The sequence below is a fragment of the Perca fluviatilis genome, chromosome 1 (assembly GCF_010015445.1).
Source record: "Perca fluviatilis chromosome 1, GENO_Pfluv_1.0, whole genome shotgun sequence".
In the NCBI taxonomy this organism is placed as follows: Eukaryota; Metazoa; Chordata; class Actinopteri; order Perciformes; family Percidae; genus Perca; species Perca fluviatilis.
In genome coordinates, this window is record NC_053112.1 from 10013126 (window position 1) to 10035969 (window position 22844).

The 22844-nt window shown below is 40.1% G+C and overlaps 1 protein-coding gene across 1 annotated transcript in view; it reads right to left on the minus strand.

Moving 5' to 3' along the window:
• LOC120559237 overlaps positions 1 to 22844 on the minus strand; it is a 353225-nt gene that overhangs the window by 155046 nt on the left and 175335 nt on the right. The window contains exons 13-16 of the mRNA XM_039800800.1: positions 21729 to 22088; positions 21357 to 21554; positions 20862 to 21212; positions 20396 to 20623 (exon numbers count right to left, since the gene is read on the minus strand). Coding sequence (XP_039656734.1) covers positions 20396 to 20623; positions 20862 to 21212; positions 21357 to 21554; positions 21729 to 22088 — 1137 coding nt within the window. The remainder of the gene's footprint in view (positions 1 to 20395; positions 20624 to 20861; positions 21213 to 21356; positions 21555 to 21728; positions 22089 to 22844) is intronic.

Below are 22844 nucleotides of genomic sequence, written 5' to 3' on the forward strand. Positions count from 1 at the left end.
GTGGTCACTCAACTCAACTGTGAATGGAAACTGTAGAGAAATGCAGAACACTGGAATTCTGAAATGTAACATCAGAACATAAAGTATATCTGAATATTTCTACTATTGGAGTGATTTTGTTTCTATGAATAATCCTGCTGCACCTACATTAAGAATCAGAAGACTCCAGTGAGATTACATCTGAAATTGTCATTGTATTGTAATGTCAGTGTGTTTGTGTCCTGACACAGTAAACTCACACACTGAAGGAGAGGGGAACTTCTCATGTCCTTTCAACCCACAGGAGAGGACGTCTGTGGGATAAAACCAGGTTGTATAAGTAGATGTCTCCACCGAGGTAATGTGTTCTCTGTTCTGAACCAGACGTAGGAGAGACCACCCAGCTGGACTGCAGCTGCTGTGACACTTCAGCTCTGCCTCGATAGAAGACTGCTGGACTGTTACTCTGATCACCTGCACCTGCAGAGCTGGACATGAGAACAATAAGCTATATGTTATCCCAGGTTCTAAAAAAAAAGTACATACAGTACCAGGCCAAAAGTTTGGACACACCTTCTCATTCAAATCGTTTCCCTTTTATTTTCATGACTATTTACATTGTAGATTCTCACTGAAGGCATCAAAACTGTGAATGAACACATGGAATTATGTACTTAACAAAAGAAGTGTGATATAACTGAAAACGTCTTATATTTTAGATTCTTCAAAGTAGCCACCCTTTGCTTTTTATTAATAAGGGAAAAAATTCCACTAATTAATCCTGACAAAGCACACCTGTGAAGTGAAAACCATTTCAGGTGACTACCTCATGAAGCTCATTGAGAGAACACCAAGGGTTTGCAGAGTTATCAAAAGCAAAGGGTGGCTACTTTGAAGAATCTAAAATAAGACATGTTTTCAGTTATTTCTACTTTTGATTAATACATAATTCCATATGTGTTCATTCATAGATTTGATGCCTTCAGTGAGAATCTACAATGTAATAGTCATAAAATAAAGAAGCATGAATGAGAAGTGTAACGGTATTCATTATCAACACAACAGTTAAAAATCCTAAAAGTAGTAATGAGCATAGTATTTATTTAATATTATTATTATTTAATATTATTTATATATATTATTATTTAAGTAATAATATGTTTTTAAATGTACTGTGTTGGTGTATTTCCATCAGTTTGTGTTGTATCAGTACCTGTGACAGTCAGAGTTGTTCCAGGTAAACTCCTCCATTCAAATCTTGGTGTTATGAACTTGAAGTGATACTCAGCTGAGTCTCTCTCTCTCAGGTCAGAGATTCTCAGAGTGGAGGCGTCCTCTCTCTGTTTCAACATGAACACGACCTGTATACTGGGAGTCTGTACTAAGGTCTTCAGGCTGGAGAAGGATTCTGCCCTGCATGATTACGCTCAGCGACTGAACCAGAATGTTGATTTGTCAGGATAATTCTAACTGTTGTACAAGCGGAAATGTCCACTGAAGAGCCTTCAGAGACACAGATGCTTCTGTCAGTGTACGTCACTCTGTAGCAGGATTCACCTTGGACACCTGAAAGATAAAACCATTTTGATCATTTGTAAACCAGAGTCTGTGAGGAATCACAATAGGAATTTCCATATTAAAACTACACTACATGAAGTTATAAGGCTCCACTAAATGGTGTTGTGTTGGAAGAATGTTGAGTAAACTCACACACTGAAGGAGAGGGGAAATCCTTATATCCTTGAAGAGCACAGGAATAGCTGTCTGAATAATCTCCATGGTTTAAATAATAATAATATCTTTGTGCTTGAATTTCCTGTCCATTCTTGTACCAGACATAGGAAGGATTATTAGGTAGACGACAACTGCTCCGACACTCCAGCCAGGTAGAATGTGATATCACCTGGAGACCTGGATCTGTGAAGAAGGAACATGAATGTTATGTTAGACAAAACTGTCAACATACAACAACTGTTTTATTAAACTGTCAACTAACAACTGCAAATAAACACAACACATTTATATTATTGTTTTCTAGATCTTGAACATTTAGAAATAATTAACATATGAAGAGAAATGTTACCTGCTGTGACAGACAAAGTGACTCCAGGTGATCCACGGTATATTTCCACCTTTGGTTTGTTATGAACCTGAACTTGTACACAGCTGAGTCTCTCTCTCTCAGGTCTGAGATTCTCAGAGTGCAGTCCTTGTTATTAGAACTGTACTGCACACGACCTGAATATTCTGAGTCTGTTGTCAGATCTACAGGTTCATAATTATTCATTTTAGTAAACCATAATGTTTTCTCAACTGTAACACTGCCTTTCCACCAGGATGGGTATGTGTAGCTGCAGCGTATGTTCACTGTTGATCCTTTAACAGCACAGATCTGAGTAGAGGTGTACGTCACTCCCCAGCCATACTGACCCTGTATCACTGTAACACAGAGAACATCAGGAAGCCCAATCAGACTCAGAACTACATCAGGAGACAGACTTACATGTAGTGAAGGCTCTTCAGTGTGTGAAACTACATTTCCCAAAACTACTTCTGCTCTCATGCCGTCCCACTTTAAGTCAGTGTTAGACAAAGATAATCTGATAGTACCAACTTGTTTTTGGGTCGGGGAGCGTGGACCAACTTTAGACTGTTTTACTGCAGTTTTATCTTAACTAGAACTGAGCTTAAGACTTATTCTGTATCACACATATTTTTTCTTACAGACATTTTCAGTGGAATTCTATTGCTAGGCAACTGCCTGGCCCCTTGTTAACTTCCTGTCAGCTGATGTCACTGCAACAGGTAATCAACTTGGGGCGATTCAGGATGTTTATGTTTTATGTTTATATCTGTGAAATGGTCTATATTTGTACTTCTTTGTTGGGGACTTCCTATGTCTGTTTTTAAAATTAGTATTAATTTTAAGTAAGTATTATGTTAAGTATTAATGTTATTTCTGGTTTATACTAAGGGCTCTGACACACCAACACCGCGGCGTTAGCATGGTAGTTCGAGTTGTTAGTGTCCGTCGTCGTCAGTTGGAGGGCTGTCGTTATTTTCACCTACATGTTCAGCGGACAGGGCAGTCGGGACTCACCCGGAAATGACGAGGAATGAGCGTGACTAGAGTCTCCCAAAATCTGACAAAAATCTTTTAAACTGACCTTTGTCGATCTGAAATGAAGACAGATTCAGCAACTGTATGGCCTATTTCTCGCTTAAAATGTTTTCAGAAACATGTTTCAGTGAAGTATTTTAGTACAATATGAGATCGTATTCTGAACAAACCTCCATGACAGTCTGGCTTTGAATTTCCGGAGAAACCAGACCCACGTGACTCGTTCGTCCTATCAGCTGCCGGTTTTCATTACTTGGGCAACAATACTGAGAAGCGCCACTTGCTGCTATGGAGACGTATTATGTTTCACGCATGTGCAGAGCGTATGCTCAAGTCGGTGTCGCCTAAGTGTGTTCTGAGGCAGTTTTTTGGACATCGGGGACCCGACTGATCAATCCGACTGGCTTTTCTGCCACCGGTCGGCCGCCTGGTTGGTGTGCAACTGCTTTAAAGTGAACAGAGGAATGGAGAAATATGCATATCATTCAGTTTTACATGAGGATTTATAATGCTAAGGAACAGTCACAGCTTAACACATGATCTCTGCTCTGCAGTTAATCTCTAGGTGCACTGAGGCAGGACATCATACAGAGAGTGCAGTGAAGGAACAGCAATGTATTGAACCTGTGAACAAACTAAAAAGGCAGAAGATTAATATTAGAAGGGTGAAGTGTGTGAAATAAAAGAATCTGCTTTGCTCGGTTGCTTTTCTGTCTGTGGTCACTCAGGCTGCTGCAGAGTGTGAATGGAAACTGTAGAGAAATGCAGAACACTGAGGCGAGGCCAAATAGTGTGACATGTAGATAACACACACAGAGAGAGAAATAGCAAGATGCTAATATACAGTGCAGATACATGTGTATAGACTGTATGTATTCCTCAAAGCTCTGGTCCTCTCTTAGAGACCTGAGAGTATTTTAACGTTAGCTGTTCCTGGGACTGCGCTCTTCTGGACAGAGATCTCAGATACACACACATAAAAAAAGAATCAGCTTTGCCTGGTTGCTTTTTTTGTCGGTGGTCAGGCTGCTGTAGAACGGAAACTGTAAAGAAATGCAGAACACAACCCAGTCTGAAAGTCATTTTTTCAAATTTTTCTGATAAATGTAGCACAAATGCCCTGTCTCGCAATGTTAATGAAAGGAAAAAGATAATTTGTGTATCCGCCCTGTGATTCAGATCAGCTCTGAAAAGTGAAGTGTTTTTTTCTGTAATCCTGCTAAAAGACAGACCAACTAACAAACAAACAGACAAACCAATCAAGCCAAAAACATCACCTTCTTGGCAGAGAAGACACTTAACATTTGAAAAAACGCTCAGACCTCACAGTATCAATCTATAAATTGGGAACTCTCTGAGTGTCCCCACACATGCGCAGTACGAGCAAGCATTTCTGTCCTCTCTGCATGTTGACAGACAGTGGTGCTCCGTCACACACACACATACACACACGCAGAAGTGAGGATAAATACGTTGAAGCCGGGTTTTTGATAGCAGTGCCAGTTTTTGCAAGTGTAGGAAAAGGCAAGTGGTTTCTAGCATTCATTCAATGATTAGTTATGATAAAAATACAAGGATCAATGGTGAGTGTTGGGCCTTAAGATTTGTTAAGTAGTCAATGTCCATATAAAAGTAGCAGCAACAAGTTTCCTTTTTTGCATCAAAAAGAAGCAAGACTTATTTTTGAAATAAAACCCAGCCTCAGCTTCAACTTCTTCACAAGTTGCTGAATTTGAGACTTAAAAGAGAGAGAATCGTCAATTAAGAATCTTAGGTATTTATATGAAGATACAGACTCAGTCACATTGCCCTGAAACGTAAAAAAGATGGAAGGTTCAGTGGCTCTTTCTTTGAGTTTGTGAACATCATGACATTTGTTTTGTCAGGATTCAAAATCAATTTCAGCTCATGAAAGCTGTGTTGTAGTATCAACAATAAAAGCTGCTAAATGCCTTACAATATACTGTAAATGTAGATGTGCACTACAGTACCTTGTACAGAGAGAAGGAAGACAACAAATCCACTCGCTGCTGCTGTTAAACTCATAGCTGCTCCTCTGGTCTCTGTTAAATCAGCAGGTAGATCACATACATGAGAAATACTGTGTGGCAGGAACTCACAATAAACATGTCTACATTCATAAACGGACGATGTGGTCTCTGAAGACAGTGTGTGTCTTCTGTGGATGGTACAGTAGTGTTAAATAGATATCAAGCTGTTAAAAACACGCCTAAAACACAACTTCCTTCCTCTTTACATCATTAATATGCAGACTGTAAGCAGACAAATGTCTCTAAATCTCCCAGTTGAAATGAACAAATAATTTTTACTGTTGTTTTGCAAACGATGCATTAAGTTCTTAAAATATGTTTTTTGGAAATGAAGGCATGGGTATGAGAAGTACGGTGGCTGACAGGGGCAAACACACTGCAACTTAAGGAAATACACACAAATAGACAAAACACAAGCAAATTAAGAAAACATCTTCATAAATTTGACAACAATACATGCGGCATTTAGCAAATGCCCTGCAAATACAAACAACACAACCAAATACACAAAAATGATGCAAATATAAAAAAAAGAAAAGCACAAAATCCCTGAAAACAAAAAACGCTGTATCCAGATTACACAACGGAAGTTCTCCAGACCTCTAGGGGGAGCACTAAGTGGAACAGCTTTATTGCTTATATTCGACAGAGAGAGAGAGAGAGAAAAAAAAAAAAAAAAAAAAAAAAAAAAAAAAAGAGAGGGGCAAAAAAAAAAAAAAAAAAAAAGCGTTCAATCTCAGAACAGTGTGCACGGTGTTTTGAAATGATGTGCAACTGCTTTAAGATCATAGACTGTAAATATTAAGCCTATGTTTTAGATGTTTTCTCTCGTTTGGTGGGTGTGTCTCTAGTTTATCGGCTGTGTCACAGGTGATACCCAATCAGCAGAGACGTGTCTGTAAACTGGTGGTAATAAAAAGGTAGAGCACTCTCTCCCATCGGGGTCGAAAATCAAGCTGTTCCACTGTTTTTCCAACAACTTTTTCTACTAAGGAGCAGTCACAGCTGAAGACATGATCTCTGCAGTTAATCTCTCAAAACACTGAGGGGTGACCACTGTTCCACCAAGCCACAAGTCACCGCTATGATAGATACAGTAATGAAAGGTAATGTGTGGAGTTGACTGTATGACCACTACTAAAACAGCACTGGTAGGTCGTTTTACGTGCAGTGACACAGAGCAAGTAGAGCTGAATGACAAATGCATGTTGCTCATACAGAAAGAGGAAGTGAGGTCACACACACACACACTATTTTAGTTAGCTTCTCAACAGTGGTAAAGCGTGTATGTGCAATACCATCAATACATTTTAATTCATGCAGAGTTTATTTAACAGCATGGCTTAAAGTCTACAGCAACACTAGCAGCCTCATGAGGCAGTAAGGCTCATTTAAAGGTCCCATGGGATGAAAATGTCACTTTATGAGGTATTTTAACATTAATATGCGTTCCCCCAGCCTGTCTATTTTCCCCCAGTGGCTAGAAATGGTGATAGGTGTAAACCGAGCCTCATGAGGCATTAAGGCTCATTTAACTTCAACGTTATCCGATAGAGCAACAATTTTCTTTTTAGTGAGACAAAAAAAAATCTGGCGACAATAGAAAGACGGACCCAAACGCAGGACTCAGAGACAACAAAAGGTTTATCAGGAATAAAAAGGGAAAGGTAAGGGAGAGGGGCTGGGAGGAGGTGGACACCAAGGAGCAGACTGGGGCTGGGAAAGGTGAGGGAGCTCAGGGAGAAAAAGGAGGAAGAGGTCGAGGAGCTCGAGGAAGGGACACCGGAACCCGGGGAGCCAAGGAGCAGAAGGGGGGGGGGGAAGGCTGGAAGGAGGAGCGGAGACAGAGGAGCAGGGAGCCGCGAGGAGGGGACCAGATGGTGAGGCCAGCTGACTGGAGGCAGAAGGATGGAGGAGATGACTGCAGAGAACAAACAAACACAGAGATTTAGGCAGAGGAACGGGTAAAGGTAAATATGCAGGTTTCTAGAGAGCCTGGAGCGAGCACCAGGGTGGCTGAAACAAGGATCGCGGCAAGTTTGCTAGATCAGGTAGCGCGAGCTGTAGTTCCAATGAGACAACCTGTAGGGGGACCGAAGCAGGTACTGAACAGCTTTGGAGTCACTGGAATGGTTATATGACTTTTTTCGAGTTGAATGGTGGTCGTCTCACTCCCCCCTAGTGCCTGTTAGTAGAAAAACCACCCTTGCAACTTTCGGCTGGTGAGCCGGCGGCCTCATCGTCAGGAAGTATGGCGTGATATCAGGTCTCGCGATGTAACAAATTGCTTCACGGTAATGCACACATAGGAACTGGCTAACAAGGTAGCGATGGAGTTTTTCACACGTTACACGTCATGGCTGAGCTGGATAAAAAGAAACAGAAAGCTAGGAAAGCATTGTTGGAGGAACAGAGAAAGAGGAAACGGCAGACTGACCGAGCGAGGAGTCAGACACAAGTAAACATAGGAGCTGCCAAATATCTATTCTGAAGCTGTAGGGGGGGCTCTATAGAGAGACCAAAACTGCATAGCCCCCCTTTAAGTAATATGAGACTTTAGCTGTTCAAGTGAGACAAATCAAGTGGACATCTAGAATGTAATTAGCTCGATCCTTGAAGTGTTGAGCTGCAGTGGAAGGACAGAGTCAGTTTGATTCCATCAGCCAGTTGCTGTTTTAGGTTGTTCACCAGAGTAAACCTTTATTACACTGTGACAAGTTTTACAGATGGACAACATTGGGCAAGTGAGAAATACGTCAGAGCATACCAACTGAAAAAAAAAAAAAAAAAAAAAAAAAAAAAAAAAAAAAATTTTTAAAAAAAAAAAAAAAAAAAAAAAAAAAAAAAAAATATTTTTTTAAAAAAAAAAAGGGAATGCATGATGTTCAAACTACAATACATGCAATACAATACAATTCATTCAATACAAAATGAACAACTAGTAAAGTTTGACAGAGCTGAGCTCATGTTTTTCAATATGTAAAAATATACCATATAAGATCTACTGTACATGCTGTGGAATAGTTGGACTTTACTGGCTTTCTCTGCCAGGACAGGTGTGATGTGAAAGGGTGAACAATATTTCCTAAAAGCAATTTACTACATAAAATATCACTTTGCATACCAAGTCAAATCCTGAACTGAGTTCAGTTATGTTATGTACCTGCACAGGTACAAATAAAGCTGAATTCTTCTCAAATCTTCTGCTACCTGCTGCTTCTAAAAAACTGAGAATTAAAATGTTTGGAGTTAAAGACTTCTTTTTCTTTTCCTCCATGTGAGTCTCCCTCTGGTTTGACTGCATGTGAAGAAAACCACATCAAGTTTTGGTGAGTTATTTCTCAGACCCCCCCCTCCATGCAGCAGACTCAAAGCTGTCTGACCTTCACACCAGGTCTTCCTGCTCCTCTGGGTCTTCTGTCTGAGCTGCAGTCTCTGAGATGTCCTCATACTCAGGACAAGAGTCTAACTGATGGCATTAAGATGAAAGTCAGTTAGATTTTATAACAAAAGAAAGACTGTTTCCTTAAATTGGTCTTTGGTTAAAAAGGACTTCTGTAACAAATGGGGTTGGAAAATGTGTGACGGTAAAGACATGTCTATGGTTTCTATGAAGAAAGATTGAACTAATCAATATGTGTTATATGTGAATTGTCTTTATGAACTCCTAAACAACAAATGATGACCCTTTGGTAGAGTAAGTTCTGTCCCAAATCTCTCTCTCTCATCCACACTCTCTATGGGTTCATTTGGTTCAGTGGTGGAGCTCAGAGGTTTCTTCTTTAATTGAATTAATCAAAACAAAAAAAAAGTTTAACTGAGTTCCCAGACCCACATCAAGATGTTGGGTCTGGGAACTCATAATCGAGGATTCGAGGAGGATGAACGGTTTTTTTACTCTTTCAATATACAGACTAAAACAATATAAAACTATTGCGTTATCAGGATCAATAAACTCGAACATTCGGTTGCTGTTCTTTGTTCTTTTCTCAAAGAAAAGATTAACTCCAAGTCTTCCAGAAGACCACTGTTCCCAGCAGCAGCAACCATAAGCCCCGCCCACCGACTGTATACAAGATGTGATTGGACTGACCAAAATTTGTTTTTTTCCAGCTCGCAAGCCAACTAATTTGGCTAATTTAGCTCCACTAAATATTATTCCTAAAAGAGGAATTTCTTTCTCTGCTACAGCTTGGTTAGTGCCTAGTCTAGGTGCCTAGACTGACCCTGGCTGCAAAATAAATTTGCTGCCACTAGGGCAGATTAGATTTCTAGGCTAGGGCACTGCACTCGTTACAGCCTGGTCTCACTGAATTCCGTAAAATGGGCACGGACTGGTAACAGCTCATTCCCTGGTGGTGTTACGGAATGTGTGAAAATTTCGTGTGGCCACCACGGAAAACAATGCCAATGTAAAGTCAATGAGAAGATGACGTAGCACGGTAGTGAGTAGTATGTAAGGCCGGAATTCCGCGTGAGGAGGTTGGTTGGGTGGTGGATGGGTCAAACACAGGACTTTCACCCAGGAGAGCGGAGCTCGTGTCCCGTGTGTGGCGTTTGTCAGTTGTGTTTTATTTTTTTAAGCATGTCCCGCGTGTGGCACGGAACCATAAGCCCACCCACGACCTTTTCCTGAACCCAACCGCTCCGTTCTTCTCGCGTGTCACGTAAGCCCGTGTTTCTTTTTCGGCGATCCGTGTTCATTTCACGGAATTCTTCGTGGTTTAGATCAGGTTGCTCGTTAATATCAAAAAGTTACGCACTAAAGCTTACATTTTTTGTGATCTTGTTTTTTCTGTTCTTTTCAATTCTTGTCTCATCAAAGCAAACTGGTGAGTCAGCTTTATTTCAGGAAGCAGTTGTTGTTTTAGGTTGTGCATTACCACCAGAGTAAAAGGTTATTACATGGTGACAGGTTATACAGATGGACGAATAATGAACAAGTGAGAAATAAGTCACATTTTTTTGTGTTCATTGCTGATTAATTAAAAAACTTTATTCTGAAAAAGAAACAGTTTGCTTGAAGCTGAAATCCCAAACTGTTTGCACACCGCTGCCCTCTGCAGCAGTGAGAGGGGAACTGACATGATGTTCAAACTACACAGCTGCTGTGCAAGCTGCAGGTTTATTTGAGTCAGCCACTGAAATACATAGAACATGTTTCAACTAGCAAAGAGTGACAGAGCTGGGCTTATGTTTTTTTTTTTCATTCAACCTTTATTTATCCTCGTGAGATCATTGAGGGGGGACCCTCATTATCAATGTCATCGAATCAGATTACAAAGACAAATACAGAACAACAACACAGAAAGTACAATCATGAAGAAGAAGAAGAAGATAACGTTTTAATTCCAGACTCAAGGTATTAAAAGAACAGAATGAAAAAAATAAAAAAAAAAAAATAAAAAATTATATTTTTTATATTTCATGAGAAATATAGAAAGACAATAAAACATTCAGAATTGGAAAAATATTTGATTAATACATTAGGACAATAGGGATGCAAAAGAAAATGCAATTATGTAAAGCTGTTACAAGTAGAAGTTTGCAGGTTTGGAAAAGATTTCTAAATTGTCCAAGAAGACAATTTTTAAGTGTTGAAATATAGGCTACTAGATATTATATACTGTACATGCTGTGGAAAATTTGGAATTTACTGGCTTTCTCTGGCAGGACAGGTGTCATGTTAAAGGGTGAATAATATCTCTTAAAAAATGTATTACATCAAATAACATAAATCCTGAACTTATGTAATGTACCTGCACAGGTACAAATAAAGCTGCATTCCACTCAAATCATCTGCTACCTGCTGCTGCTTCTGAAATCTGACAATGCAAAATTTGGAGTTTAGGTTGATGTATCAACTTCAACGTTGTCCTTCTTTTTGTTACCATCCAGGTTCGACTGAATCTTAAGAAAACCAAATAAGTTTTGGTAAATTATTCCTCAGAAATTATTTTGAGTTTTTTCCCCTCCATGCAGCAGACTCAAAGCTGTCTGACCTTCACACCAGGTCTTCCTGCTCCTCTGGGTCTTCTGTTCTGCAGTCTCTGAGATGTTCTCATACTCAGGACAAGAGTCTAAGGCCTCTTTCACACCTGCCTGCGTGGCGTGAGCGTTTCTGTGCGTGACCTAGGCCTATGTATTTCAAACTTTGCTGAGCCTTGTCTGGACACGTGTATGTTTCCCATTGATAAAATGATATACCATGTTAAACATAAATATATACTGATTTGATTAAAGCAAAGACAACGGCAAAATAGGCTACAGAATATTTCGTTCTGTATTGACAGGTGCAATGTTTGAAAATTGATAATTATTTATTATAATTTTTTAAATTACATTTATCTGCATTTATGTCAAAACCTAGAGACTTTCAAACATCAAAATGTAATTTATTAAATGTATTCTTGTCAAAATGACATAAACATCTTTTTGTATTCTATTTTGCCTGGAAACGCTTCCAACACGCTTGCATGCACACCTGAGATGTGTGTGTCACGCAGGAAGTGTGAAAGCTCTGACCTGTTAACATGGGACCTGAAATAAAAACAGACACGCCACACAGCTGACACGCTGACGCCACACAGCCAGTGTGAAAGAGGCCTAACTGATGGGGAGAGACGACAAAATTAGAGACAAAAGCCTCATGAACGGAATCTGGATACAGTTAGATTTCATATTAAAATGTATTAAAGGTAAAGACACATCTGTGGTTTATATGAAGAAAGATGTAACTAATCAAGTTACATATAATTTCTCTTTATGAACTCATAAATTAACAACAAATTATAACCCTTCAGTATAGTCAGTTCTGTCTTAGTCTCGCTTTGGCAGACCCTCCTCCATGGCACTGTGGAGGAGGGTCTGGCTAGTCCACACAGCATTATGGGATGGGAGAAAAACGTGCTCTGGTTTATTGGCATTTCTTTAAACCAATCACAATTGTCTTGGGCGGGGCTAAGCACCAGACAGAGCCCCGGTGCCACTGCCAAATAGCCTCAGGAAGGAACTTGTTTTGGTGGAACACGTTCAAAGGTTGTTTTAGTCGTGCAACAGAAAACTCAGATTGGACAGATAGTCTAGCTAGCTGTCTGGATTTACCCTGCAGAGATCTGAGGAGCAGTTAACCATAGTCCTCACAAATCCACCGGAGGTTAGAATTCCAAGGATATAGACTACTACTTTACAAATTAAGATTTTTGCACACAAAACACATGTAGTTTAAAAAAAGTACAATGTCTTATTATATACAAGCCTACAAGTCCAGCTGAAATAAATAGCTGACTAAACACTCAGTTGATCAACAGAACTGTTTGGATCGTTTCCAGTTTCTAAAATGTGAGGATTTTTCTGCATTGATTAGAAAACTTGTGATAAAGAAATATATACAGAGAAATGTACATGACAAGATGATTCGCTAACACTGACAGTAAATTATTGTATTTTTAATCAAATTCTGTATTGGTATTTTTATAAATTACAAGTTTACCAGCTGTTAACTGATGACACTAGATAAATGACCAACGCTGCATTTCATAATAATGCATAAAATACAGTATATCAACTTAATCCTAATACTCATAAATGTGTGTTTAACCTGCTTGAACAATGTCTAAAGTAGCGAGGCAGGGGGAGGGGTTAGACGGAGCACCGAGGAGATGCTTCCTTCAAATCTTGCTAGTTTTTCAACATTACCAACCCTGCCCTTTAAAGAGACCACAGATCTGTGTTGTGTTCAAAGTCTTGGGTGTTTGCTGACTGTGCTGTACAGTTCAGATAAATCCTCCACAGCCTTTTGATTTCCTGATCTGTGAATGAAAAAGAAAAAAACATACTTAGAGAATGAAAAACCCACAATGTAAAAAAACATTAAAACGGTGGGAATAAAAACATTTTCTGACAGACTCACTCTGTAGTAGCACTGGAACTCTTAAAGTTGACAGCATTGTTCTACTCATCCTCCTCTTCCTCCTTGTGTCTGTGTAGCTCTGCTAGCCTGATGGTGGAGTAGAGAGCATCTTCCTGGTTTTTAGAGAAGCTCACGCTGGCATAGCAAAGGTCTTCATGCTGCTCTGCTGGAGTTCTCTGGACTGGAGCTGAAGGACTGTCATACACTGAACCCTGAAGGTAACATAGACAAGAGTCCTCAGCTACATAGGTAAGTGTTGAAAGGTCTTTTTTAGGTTCATACTTGTATTTTGGGTTTCTTCTAGAACATGTTTACATGCTTTAATTCTAAAAAGACACCTTATTTTCCTCATACTGTCTGTCTGAATATACCTGTATTCACCCTCTGTCTGAAACACTCTGTTTTAGCTCCTGTCTCTTTAAGCCCCTCCTGAAAAAGCCTTGTCTACTCTGATTGGTCAGCATTTCCGGATCTTCTGCATCTGCTCTCTCTGTGTCTCTGCACCATCATTGCAGCCAGGAAATGACTGTAACGGCACTGTAGCGGCACTTTCTACCTACAGTATACAGTATATAGTATAGCTGTCACATCAGAACCATAGTCCTGTTGGCTCGTTTAAATGCAAAATTTTTGTGTGTGTGTTTCTCTGTGGATTGAGCATTTTGATGCATTTACAGTATTTATATAGCACCTCAACCTGCTTTATAATAAAAGACATGACTAAATATGGGACCTGTTAGTATGATTTGTATTGGCCTGTAAAACAAAAATCCTAATATTGTAAAGCATCTGCAGGGTTAAAGTGCCCATATTATGAAAAAAACACTTTTCCTGGGATTTGGGGTGTTCTTTTGTGTCTTTGAAAAAAATGTCTTTGAAAAAAATCCATCCATGCTGTTTTGAGTGAGATACGGCTTTCTGAATGTGTCCTGCTTTCAGTCTCCTAGTGAGCTGTTCGAAATCGGCCTCGACACTCTGACGTCACAGTCCAAAATGACCTTGCTAACCACAAACGCTAGCTCGGTAGCATCCGGCTAATGCTAGCATTAGCCGGCTAACGCTAACGCTTAGCATGCTACGGCGTTCTCAATGGCAAAGCACTACTACAACACACACAAATTCACCATAATCTACAAAAGAACTACTTACATGTGCACCCTCATTTAGAAGTCTCCCAGCTGATCCTGCCTTGTAACTGACCAAAGTTGGAGAAACAGGCTTTCCTTTACTGTCTCTAGAGTTAGCTAGCTGACATGATCTACATCTGAGCTACTGAGCATGTGCAAGTACAACCAAAGATAGTACAGAAGAAGAAGATGAAAAGAGGTCTCACTCTGTAGCTAAAACAGAAACCAGGTGAAAAGAGGATCTGCAGCAGTGAGAGAGAGCTGTGCAGTAAAACAACAATATGGTGTTTTTTGAAAATTAAACTATGTAAACCTATTCTGGTACAACCTTAAAATACAGTTATGAACCTGAAAATGAGCATAATATGGGCTTTTAAAGGTGAGGGTCTTATTCTGCAATTCCAGTGAATTTACAAATATTTCACCAGGGCTCCAAATTCCTGGTTTCAACATTTCTTTCATGTTCTCTGTTGTGGGATCAAGTCTTGTTATCAAAGCCAAAAAGTGAACCACAGGTTTGAGGTTCTGTTTTCGTCGGTGTAATGCCTACTGATCACCAGCAGAGGGAAATATAATTCAATGATTGCCTAAATCCTCTTTATTTACAAACCCTATCATGTCTGTTTATATTATTTTATATAGTGTCCCTGTCTCAGCACCTTATAATTGAGCAGAGGACATGAAGCATTATTCAAATGTTTCCAGGTGAGAGAGGACTCTGACTGAACTCTTCTTCTGACCTGAGCTTGGTTGTCTGGTCTCTCTCCAGGCTCGCTGGTTCGTTTCCAGGACCTCTTTCTTCTGGAAAGGAGAATGAATGAACAATCAAATTAATCATCAAAATAAAATTCTAAACGACTAAATTAATTAAGGATGCATCACTGAATGTAATCACAGTAAAACTGAACTGCTCACCTAATAAATAGGAAGGCACAGAGGAGTATGATAGCCAGGAAAATAGCAGTGATGGATCCAGCAGCTACTGATTTCATTGAACCTGGGAAACAGTGATGAAACCAGACGATTCATTATGGAATTACAAGTTGTTTGGGTCCTTTAGCAACTGATAATTAGACATAAGATCATAGATCATCAGACAGATGCATTCCACATAATGACTCATGTGTACTGCAGTTTTGTTTGTGGTTTTTGCTTAATGTCCTATAATGTATGTAAAAATGATCTTTCCAACAATGCGTGTTAATATGAGTTTGAATGTCAAACCTCTGGATTAGTAATTATTGTTTTGTGCAAACATTTAATTTGCAAATGTATTCATGTTGACATCTATTTGTCATTAGATAGGTAGATAAAGAGCTGGGGTCTCATTTATAAAACTGTGCGTAGGATCCTTACTATAAGTGTACGTACGCCCAAAAGCCCAAAATGGCGTACGCCAAAAAAAAGTCTGATTTATAAAACCGTGTGTATGCACACCTGTAAGCAATGTTCCCTTTATAAATCAGAGATTACATACAATTGAGCGTGGATCAGCTTCTTATCCCACCCCCATTAACACACCCATTTTTAACCATGTATAGTCAATGCAAAGCACCTTGTGAATGCTGATCAGTATATGAATGACACTGGCAGTTACACCGAATCATGATGACTGGCTGAGAAAAAGCAAAAAACTTCTCAGCATAGGCGGAGTTTGACATTCGAGCCAGTGAGGGGCAACAAAAAAAAAAAAACATTGTAGCAGCTGAGATCTGGGGAGCACATATGGACAAAACAAACATGCTAAATAAACATATGTTTATTTTTTAAAGCAGATTTGAAATTACATTGTAACAATTTAACAATTCGCCCTCATGAAATCCAATCGCGGCACAATAGACAGACGGTGGCAGACATACCCGTCGCTATGGGCGGGCCATAGGGGGCCGGGCCCGCCCCAAAAAATGCTTGTGCCCCCCCCCACTTGAGGCACAGATCTCTTAAAAAAATTACTTTAATTTTATATTATCATAGTTGCTAATTTTGTGTTGCTTTAATGTTACATTCTTTATCATTAAAACATTATAAATATAAATAAACAATGGTGTGATTTTTGTTTGATTGATGGGAATCTAAACTGCAACAGCCTATCACGGCCTTACTAAAAATAAAGTTAGGCTACGACGTGACGTAGCCTACGTCAGTGTAGCCGCTCAACAGTTACCGCACATTTTTGAAAGCTGGATGAGTTTTCGCCGGCTTACTCGCTTCAGTTCCTCATGGTAAGCGGTTGAAAAGCCCACCAACATCTCATCTGCCAAACTGGATACGACACCGACGCCTCCTGATCAGGGTTCCAAATTAGCACCGTTTACCAGCCAAATGCTGGTGAAATATGCAAGTGGCTGGTAGATTTGCTTCACTCACCAGCCAAAAAACCCAATTGTAATCTGAGTGGCTGGTAATATTTGAACATTCATTAGCCATTTGGCTGGTAGACGAAAAAGTTACTTTTGAAGCCTGCTCCTGATGTTGTCGTTGGAGAAGGAGCCCCTGGACGACAGTCTGAGCCTGATGCTAGTAGCTCCGTGGAGCCCGACCCTGGGCCTGGCAGGACCTGCAGGTCAAGTGCAACTGCGACTGGGGCAGCATTTGGGCCACAACTAACTGTTGAATCAGGGGTGGACGGGACCAAACCCAAAACCCAAACAGGTTGTGTTGAGGAAATATCCAGTCAAAATGTTTGGTTAAAAAAAAAAACGTAGCTGTAGCTGGCATTTGAACAGGGACTGGCTTGCGTAGGCTACTCGTGGAAAAGGACTCCGCATTTTGTTATGCCTGCAGGAAATTCACATCTGTATCATCGGACGCGACCTTCTTCATTAAGGGGTTTAAGATTTACAGACAAGGACTTAAATAAGCATGCAGCTTCAAATGACAGGAGGGACTGGAGAGAGGACATGCTGCCTCCACTCAAAGTACCGGTAGGTTCAAAGTCTCTGTGTATGTGTGTGTGTGTGTGTGTGTGCGTGCGTGCGTGCGTGTGTCTCTCATGGCACATGCATAGCAATGCATATCCTTCTGTTGACTGCTTTAAAATGCAATGTTTGAGAGATGCTTCTGGTGTTACATCTAATATGTTGTATAGTCAAGTGTTTTATGGATATTCATAACATTGCTTCTATGTAATGTGTTGTAGGCTATATAGGCTACCTGGTCATATTGCTGTTGGTTATGTTTAACGTGATGATTACATGCGAATAGTATAACAAGAGTATATGATTATTATACATATACGTACTGTACGCCAATAATAATTGTGCCCCCCCCATGTATTTCATGTGCCCCCCTTAAGACTGAAGTCTAGCGACGGGTCTGGTGGCAGAATGCCCCGACACTTAAATTTAACTAACATGTAACAGTGATCAATCACTGTTGGACCTACAGTCTGTTGAGATGCCTCTCCAAACGAAGAAACCAAGCGCAATCACACCATAAAACGTTAAGACACGTTAAGAAAAAAGTATTTTGCCGTAATCCAATGACATGAAAAAAAAAGTAATCCACAGCGATCAGTAGATCCACAAATAGAGTCCCGGTGTATCCAGCAAGGCCTATACATGCGTCCCATTCACCAGTCAGCTCCAAACAGGTGCACGAGGTGAACTTCACCGTTTAAACAAAGTGGAATAAAACATATAAATGTCCAAATCTACACAAAACGTGCAATCTATTAGTAAGCTGACAGCAAATTTATATACATGACATTTAGGTAACCTTTATTGCAACGTGTGCACGGTAAGATGTCCAGACTAGTGCAACAGTAATTATTGTTTTTTGCGTACTGCATAGGCTATGCGTCGACATTGGTCTCAGGTGAGAGCCAGAGCCCTGAAAAAATATAATTTTTACTAAAGCAGTATTTGAAATCAGATGTATTACCTATCACCATTTATTTGTTTAGTGATATTTAAAGCATTTATAAAATATCTGGTTATGCCAGAAGTAATTATTCCACTCATTTTTTAAACAATGCAATTACCTGTTTCAGCTACCAGGGGGGGCAGTGCATATTATATCAAAACAAGCCTTAGTGATAAAGTTGAAGATTATATATAATATTTATTTAAAAAAACAACACTTAGCTGTCTGACATTTCCCTCTGGAAACAGCCAGTTTCCCCCAGAATGGCCATGACCTGTAGCCTATTTTGACCGGGATGGCACGGTTCCGGCACGTTGCCCTCTCTACTGGACCCAATTCAGTATATAGATCCAAGAGCACAGCTTTAGAGAATCTAAATCGGCATATTAACCAATCATCATCACGGTCCCTGAAGTCTCTTTTTCTCCTGATTCTTCCATTGGCGTAGTCAGTAGGGCCAGCAGTGCCATCATGCAGCATTACGCACGGGGGTCACCGCAGTATTTATGTTTACAACAATTTGTGATTGTTAACACCTTGCCAAAATCACAGCATCAACTAGTGGTATCCCTCACTCTGAGATACAATTTGAAGACGAGGCAAACACACTTTTCGTCATGCAGCTTTTGTCACAAACAGTATTAAAGTTCGGACTGATAACGAGGACATTAATTGTGTATTTTCAGACTTTGACATTTGATGATATATGCACAGTTTTAAAGACAGATATTTAGTTATTTACACTGTGTTCCGCCGTAAACGCTATCCTGTATTTCTGTATTCCATGGAGTCGGACCATCTCCTCCTCCTGCGCTCCGTAGGGAAAAATGTGACGGCGAGACAACGGCGATTAAACATTAAGAATTTTTTTTTAATTTAAGATTTGAGTTGGAGGTGTTTATGGAACAATTATCACTCAGTACAAGCGCAAATATCCCTACTGGATTTAATCTTCATGGTAATGTGGATGATATGGAGTGAACAAATGTGCGTGAGGCATCAATACTTTACTACTTTTTTTTTTACTTTTATAGTTATTCCCATTTATTTTCTGCAGTCTGACTTCAGTTGACCACCTCACCATCTGCGTCGCCGATTCCTATTTTCTCTCCAAAATGTGCCGCGCATGGGTCAGACTTTGCTTGGAGGACCGCACATTCTCCCGTCCCGTTTGTTTTTTATAAATCACAACCTTTGCGTGGGAAGCGGCGTACGCCCATTTTCAGCCCCGTTTTGTGCGTACGCCACGTTTATAAATGAGACCCCAGGAAGGTTAAGATCATGTGGAAATATGATTACCTGCCACAACAGTCAGATGTAAGGTGGAGTTCTGACGTCCTATTCTGTTCTGGGCTTCACAGTAATAATTCCCACTGTGTTCAGCTCTGAAGTCAGTGATGGTGAAGATCTGTCCTGATGCTTTTGGTGAGTCTTCATTCTCCTTGTACCAGGTGTAGTTAGCTGCTGGGTTAGCATCACTGCTACAGGTCAGATTCACTGAACTGCCCTCCACTATCTCAGCAGAGGGACTCACTGACACAGAGGGAAGCTTTGGACCATCTGGAGGAGATGTGTTAACAGAGATTACTCTAGGTTAAAGGGGACTTGCTACAGAAGAACACATGGTATTTAAATACTGACTGTGAATAGTTGTGTCTATTGCATCACTAACTACACACGTTATCTTTACAAGACTGAACATAAATATTCAGTCTTGTTTGTGTTCAGATGCTCTTTTAGTTTTGTTGTTACAGTTTGCAGATGTTACCGGCCAGTTTCAGATTATTTTATCAAGTCCCTGTGGTTATAGTAGCAGTCAAGTTGTGCATTCTGTTGACTCAGTATCTGTTCTCTGTGAGATAACAATAAATGTAAATATAATCAAATGGTTTTCAGATTTATCCTTACTAACATAAATACTGTCATGAATAATTCTTCAGAAACTCCATTTTAAAGTTTAAAATCAAACTTACAAGCTGACAGTATGGATTCTGTTTCAGTCCAAAACTGTTCAACTAACTGCAGTTTAGAGCTTTTGGCCATGACATCATCAATCATCAAGTAATGGAGCATCTCAATAACAGAATTATTAAACATAAAATGAAGCAACAGCATATTTTACAGTTCAAATCATCCTGAAATAATAGTAGGAAAGAATTTTGAAATGTTACATCAGAACATAAAGTATATCTGAATATTTCTACTACTGGAGTGATTTTTGTTTCTATGAATAATCCTGCTGCACCTACATTAAGAATCAGAAGACTCCAGTGAGATTACGTCTGAAATTGTCATTGTATTGTAATGTCAGTGTGTTTGTGTCCTGACACAGTAAACTCACACACTGAAGGAGAGGGGAACTTCTCATGTCCTTTCAACCCACAGGAGAAGACGTCTGTGGGATTAAACCAGGTTGTATAAGTAGATGTCTCCACCGAGGTAATGTGTTCTCTGTTCTTGAACCAGACGTAGGAGAGACCACCAGCTGGACTGCAGCTGCTGTGACACTTCAGCTCTGCCTCGGTAGAAGACTGCTGGACTGTTACTCTGATCACCTGCACCTGCAGAGCTGGACATGAGAACAAGAAACAATATTTTATCACAGGTTCTAAAGAAAATAAATAAAGATGTATATACACATCAGCACAACAGTTATAAATCCTAGAAGTAGTAATGATCATTAGTATTTATTTAATATTATTTATTATTTCATATTATTTATATGTTATTTTTTAAGTAATAATTTTCAGTGTTTTAAATGTACTGTGTTGGTGTATTTAGCTACATCAGTTTGTGTTGATCAGTACCTGTGACAGTCAGAGTTGTTCCAGGTAAACTACTCCATTCAAATCTTGGTGTTATGAACTTGAAGTGATACTCAGCTGAGTCTCTCTCTCTCAGGTCAGAGATTCTCAGAGTGGAGCGTCCTCTCTCTGTTTCAACATGAACACGACCTGTATACTGGGAGTCTGTACTAAGGTCTTCAGGCTGGGAAGGATTCTGCCCTCCATGATTACGCTCACGACTGAACCAGAATGTTGATTTGTCAGGATAATTGTAGCTGTTGTACAAGCAGGAAATGTTTACTGAAGAGCCTTCAGAGGCGCAGATGCTTCTGTCAGTGTACGTCACTCTGTTGCAGGATTCACCTTGGACACCTGAAAGATAAAACCATTTTTACCATTTGTAAACCAGAGTCTGTGAGGAATCACAATAGGAATTTCCAGATTAAAACTACACTACATGAAGTTATAAAGCTCCACTAAATGGTGTTGTGTTGGAAGAATGTTGAGTAAACTCACACACTGAAGGAGAGGGGAAATCCTTATATCCTTGAAGAGCACAGGAATAGCTGTCTGACTTATTCACATGGTCTAAATAATAAGATGTTTTTGCCTGAATTTCCTGTCCATTCTTGTACCAGACATAGGAAGGATTATTAGGTAGACGACAACTGCTCCGACACTCCAGCCTGTTAGAATGTGATATCACCTGGAGACCTGGATGTGTGAAGAAGGAACATGAATGTTATGTTAGACAAAACTGTCAACATACAACAACTGTTTTATTAAACTGTCAACTAACAACTGCAAATAAACACACAACACATTTATATTATTGTTTTCTAGATCTTGAACATTTGGAAATAATTAACATATGAATAGAAATGTTACCTGCTGTGACAGACAAAGTGACTCCAGGTGAACCGGTATATCTTCCACCTTCTTGGTTTGTTGTGAACCTGAACTTGTACACAGCTGAGTCTCTCTCTCTCAGGTCTGAGATTCTCAGAGTGCAGTCCTTGTCATTAGAACTGTACTGCACACGACCTGAATATTCTGAGACTGTTGTCAGATCTACAGGTTCATGATAATTCATTTTAGTAAACCATAATGTTTTCTCTACTCTAGTAGCACTGCCTTTCCACCAGGATGGGTATCTGTAGCTGCAGTGTATTTCCACTGTTGATCCTTCAACAGCACAGATCTGAGTAGAGGTGTAAGTCACTCCCCAGCCATCCTGACCCTGTATCACTGTAACACAGAGCACATCAGGAAACACAATCAGACTCAGAACTACATCAGGAGACAGACTGCCATTTGTAGTTTAGATGCTTCAGTGTGTGATTTCCCAACAACTACTTCTGCTCTCATGCCGTCCCACTTTAAGACAGTCTGAGATAATCTTTTAGTGAGTCTGTCGAGTTTGGCGAGGTCAGTCGGTGTGTTCCGTGCCATCGTCCGCCGGAGGGGCCGTCGGACTTCATTTTAGCCGATTTGACTTGTTGAATCGGAGGGCGGGCAGTCCGACTCAATGACCAATCTGATTGGTGGGGTGCTAACCCGGAAACGGGGAGCGGAATGAGCGTGACTAGAGTCTCTCAAATTCTGACGAAAATCTTTTAAAGTGACCTTTGTCGATCTGAAATATGTTTCAGTGAACTATTTTAGTACAATATGAGATCGTATTCTGAACAAGCCGCCATGACAGTCTGGCTTTGAATTTCTGGAAAAAACAAACTCACGTGACGCGTCCAATCAGCTGCCGGTTTTCATTTCTTGGGCAACAATACAGACAAAGAGTATAGAAGTACCCTTTGATACAGAGTAGCGCCGTCTGCTGCTATGGAGACGTATTACGTACGCTCAAGTCAGTGTCGCCTCAGTGTGTTTTGAGGCAGTTTTGGGATCTCGGGGACCCGACTGATCAGTCTTTTCTAACGACGGTCGGTCGTCTGGTTAGTGTGTCAGCGCCATAAGGCGTGGACCAACTTTACAAAACGCAGGCTG